Source organism: Myotis brandtii, unplaced genomic scaffold (genome assembly GCF_000412655.1).
Source record: "Myotis brandtii unplaced genomic scaffold, ASM41265v1 scaffold45, whole genome shotgun sequence".
NCBI lineage: Eukaryota > Metazoa > Chordata > Mammalia > Chiroptera > Vespertilionidae > Myotis > Myotis brandtii.
The window spans coordinates 7,928,838-7,933,327 of NW_005367209.1; the positions used below are offsets into that span (position 1 = coordinate 7,928,838).

The 4,490-nt window shown below is 56.7% G+C and overlaps 1 protein-coding gene across 1 annotated transcript in view; it reads left to right on the forward strand.

Annotated features, from left to right (window-relative positions):
- The first annotated feature begins 2,695 nt into the window (after positions 1-2,695).
- Positions 2,696-4,490, forward strand: part of LOC102249949 — a 9,722-nt gene continuing 7,927 nt past the window's right edge. The window contains exon 1 of the mRNA XM_005874767.2: positions 2,696-3,545. Within this exon, the coding sequence (XP_005874829.2) occupies positions 3,200-3,545 (346 nt within the window). The 5' untranslated portion in view covers positions 2,696-3,199. The remainder of the gene's footprint in view (positions 3,546-4,490) is intronic.

The window sequence follows — 4,490 nt, forward strand, 5'->3', positions numbered from 1 at the left end:
CATCCCATCCAGGACTCGCAGGTGAGTTCTGAGAACTGCCCACAGGAATCCTCAGGTCTGGGAAGGAACACCTGGGGGGAACCGAATCCAGCCACTTCGCATCTGAGGGGTGGGCAGAGGGGCTGAGGCCAGAGGACCTAGCTGAGCTGCGGACCTGCCTCCCAGGTGCTGTTTGCTTGCTTTCCTCAATGTGGGCCTGTGGGGAACCGATGATGGGAGCTTTGGGGTCAGAAAGAGCAAGATATGACCGGCGGGTGAGGGGCTGGGGGGCCGTCAGAGAGGGAAGGAGGAGCCCACCTCCCACCAAGAGCAAGATATGACCGGCGGGTGAGGGGCTGGGGGGCCGTCAAAGAGTGAAGGAGGAGCCCACCTCCCACCCAGTTTCTCTGATGCCAGCTCTGGTCTGGGTGGCCACCTGGTCCAGGTCAGAGAGGGTGTGAGGTTGGGAAAGACAGAGGGAAAGAGGAACCCCTAAGTGATGGAGCCTCTGGCATTGTGGGAAGAGTGCTGGCCCCACAGTCAGACGCACCTGCTTAACCTCCCTGCTTCGCCACTAACAGGCTGTGTGATCTTGAGCCGTCACTAAACCTCTCTGTGCCTGTTTCTTCTGGGAAGTGAAACACTAGCATTTCTCAGTTGGGATGTGGATGACGATGAGCACAGCCATCTGAAAGTGTTTCATAAACCACAGGGCGCTGCGCGGATGGGTGATAATTATCCTGAGGGCTCACTCGGGGGAGAGAGCGCTATGCAGAAGCTACCAGAGCCCATTGCTGAGAGGACATGCTCTCTGGCCCCCGCAGCCGCCTTCCATCACCTGTCACTCCGTGTTGTCGTTACTGGTTTACTTGCGCCCTTCCACACACACCTGGCCAGGGGCCCCTGTGTCTCCAGCTGACATACTGGCTCAGAGCAGGGGCTCGGGGAATGCAGCGAAGGCTCAGAGAGGTCTGGCCCGCAGATCTCTGCAGACCATGCCGCGGGGGCGGACGAGTCTGGCCCTCAGTTGTCCTGGGATGACTCCAGGAGACAGAGCCTCGGTCAGAAGCAGAAGTGCTTTGTCATAGTCCTGCTCTGTGAGGGGGAGGAAGCTGCCTCCGGTGGAGAGAGCCGCCCATCCCCGGGGGCGAGCAAGCAGAGGGTGGACGCCACTGAGGCAGCTCCACTGTTTGCCCAGGAGATCCTGGAGGGGGAGCAGGGCCTGCCATCCTTGCCTGTGGGGATCCCTGGCTTCACACTTATGTCCAAAATGGAAACCTTGATTCCTCACCACCCCTCTCCCATTCCAACTTGGTCCAGTTTTCTCCTTCTCAAAAACTAGAACCACCACCCACCCAGATGCTCAGGAGAGAACCCGAGAATCACTTACCCATAATTCATTGTGTCTCCTCTCCCAACCAGTCCATGACCAAGTCCTGTGGGCTCTACCTTCCAGATGTACCTCCGTTTCTTAGAACCCCAGCCCGGGGAACCACCACCTCACCTGATGTCGGCAGCAGCCTCCTCGCTGGCCTCCCTGCTCCCAGTGCCACCCTCCTGCCCATTCTCCACACACACCCCGCCGTAAAACATGTTAGTGAGGCCGCCTGCCCCTCTGCTTACAATCTCCCCCGGCTTCCCATCAGAATAGGATCTTCTCATTGCACCGCTTTGCCCACGTGCTGCAGACCCCAGGCCTCTCAGTTTCTCAAGCCCGCCAAGCTCTTCCTGCCCGAGCTATTCTCACCTGCTTCCCCACTTTCTAGAATGTGATTTCCCTGCCCCAGGGCTGGCTCCTGTCCGTTACTCAGTTTCAGCTCAAAATGCCACCTCCCTGGGAATCCTTTTCTGTCTAGAATAACTCCCCCCAGCATTTTCCATCTCTGTACTCTTTGGGTTTCCCTTAGGTCATTGAGCCCCAGTTGCAATTATATATTTGCTTGTTTCCTTGTTATCATCTGTGTGTATGATCCCCTGGGGCAGGAACCACACACACAGTGCATAGTAGGTCCACAGGGCCTGAGAGCACAGGCGCCTCTGACAGGCTGTTGAGTGCTGGAGGCGTCCCGCCCTCAGCGTGCAGACAAGTGCTCTTTTTCGTAGCTGGGCAGCCGTTCATCACGCTCACGGGCCCGGCGGAGAGGGCAGCCCCTGGAAACTCGGTGCCTTTCAACTGCACCGCCGGCCCCTTCAGCTCCCAGGACATCAGTGTCACCTGGATGAAGGACTGGGATGAGCATCCAGCCTCCGCTCAGCGCCTGGTGACTGATGACAAAGGCAATTACTCCATCACCAGCAAGGTGTGGCTGACGCTGGTGCGCCAAGATGTCTCGTCAGAGATCACTTGCGAAGTCACCCACAGGGACCTGGCAGCGCCCCTGCACAGGACCATGAACCTCTCCCAAGTGCTCCGAGGTGAGTGGGCAGCAGGGCGGGGGGCATTGTTTTCCCTGGCATGTTGGTGGCCACAGTCTTCCACCTGAAGCCCCAGTTCACTCATGGGAAACGGAAGCTCCTCAGGGCCACGGCTGACCAGGCAGTGTAGCCATTAAAGGCACAGGTCCCAGAGGCTGACCATCTGGGATCAACCCTCTGCACACTTCACAGTTTGTGAGATGTTGAGGAAGCTCCTTAACCTCCTTGGGCCTCGATTTCCTCCTAGAATGGAAATAAAATGAAGACCCACCTCATAGGTTTCATGTGAGGATCAAATGACTGATTCCTCATAAAGCACCTAGAACAGTGCCTTCTAAATAGTGCCCGGCACACAGTAGGTTGTTTGTGCATGTCTATTATTATTATCTGGCTCAACTTTCCATTCCAAACATATTTATTCTATTAATATCATTGCTGTTATTAATCTTAAATATTATTCATTCGACAAAGGAATATCGATTATGATCCAGGCACTGTTCCAGGTGCTGAGCATAGAGCAATGAATAAAATTAAGTCCCTCTCCTCATGGGCATTGCGTTTGAGTACATCTGACAATTAAATTTCATGATTTGAAATATTTGAAACACAGAATGTGAGATCCCAGACACGCATGTACCCTTAGCCCATATTTAATGACTATTAAGATTTGGCTCCATTTGCCTTGCACTGAGCATACAGGGGAAAACCATTTCTTTAAAAAAATAAAGTCACTGATGAAAGAGTGAGAGAATCTGTGGCCGGTTCCTTCACAAGCGGGCCAGGCGCCCAGGTGTGATTTCAACAGATGTTTCTCCCTGTTCCTCTGCCAGTCGTTCCCACCGTGAAGATCACCGCCCAGCCCTCCGAGGCCAACACCCCCCATCATCAGAGAGTGAATCTCACTTGCCACGCCAGCCACTTCTATCCCTCCCACCTGCACCTCACCTGGATGGAGAACAGGCACACCGTCCACACCGAGCCGGCCCCCCAGGTCACCAGAAACGCAGACGGGACCTACTCGCTGGAGCACACGTGGCAGGCAGCGGCCACGCCCAACGGGAGCGAGTTTGCCTGCTGGGTGGTCCAGGACGAGCAGCCCCCGGTCCAGGCCAACATCACCCTGCGGGCTCAGGCGCCCCGGCTGCGGAAAGGTGGGTGCAGCGCCGCCCAGCGCCCTGGGCAGCATGGCTGCGGGGTCAGGGTTGACCGTGAAGGAAGGAAGGACGCCCTGCGCTGGAGATAAACCTCTCAGGCACTCCCCACTGACGTCCATCCCTCCCTCCTTCCCCCACACCCTCGTCCTGGGAGGAAGGAGTGGGACTCCCCCTCCGAGCCCCACGGCCTCTGCAGGCTGGAAGTTCTCCGCTCTAACACTGGACTGCGGGACACGCAGAGGTTTGGCTGTGGGCGCCAACGTCCCTCCTAGGGGGCCTTTTAATCAAGACTGGCTCCGCTGGAAGTTTCTGGAAGTCAGTTTTAATGAGATTAGAGAGGGTGGCTGCAGGTGCGAGATTCTCATTCTCTCTACTGCTCGGTGCGCCTTTTCTTTCTCCTTTCCCTGCCTCTCCCCGCTCCCCTTCTCATTTTCGTCCTTTCCCCCCTTCCCCTTCTCATTTTCTTCCTCCTCCCATTCCCCCTCCTCCTCTCCCTTTCCCCCTCCCATCCTAACCCTTTCTCCGCCTTATTGATCTCATCCTTGGTGGCTCAGATGACTTTGACCACAAGGGGGCGCTGCCGGCCAGCAGTTCAGACAGAGAAGGGGCGTTGCTTTCCGGGATCAAATGGAGAGGATGATAGATTCACGGAGGGACTGGGCCACGGGGAGGGAATGGAGAGAAGGGAGGATTATGATTGGCCAGGCCTGGGCCAGCCCTGGCTGAACCTGAGTGTGGACTGACCGCTCTCCAGAACCACAGAGGATGGGGAAGGACAGACTGTCCCTCTGGGAAGTGTGGGGTCTGCGCCTGGTGCACGTATTAGAGCCCAGTCCCTACCGAGAAAGCTGGACCAGGTGCGGCGGCGACACTGCGCATCTTCCAGCAGAGGCTCGGGCCTTGCGCGCCATCCCTCCCTGACAGAATTTGCCTCTATCTGCC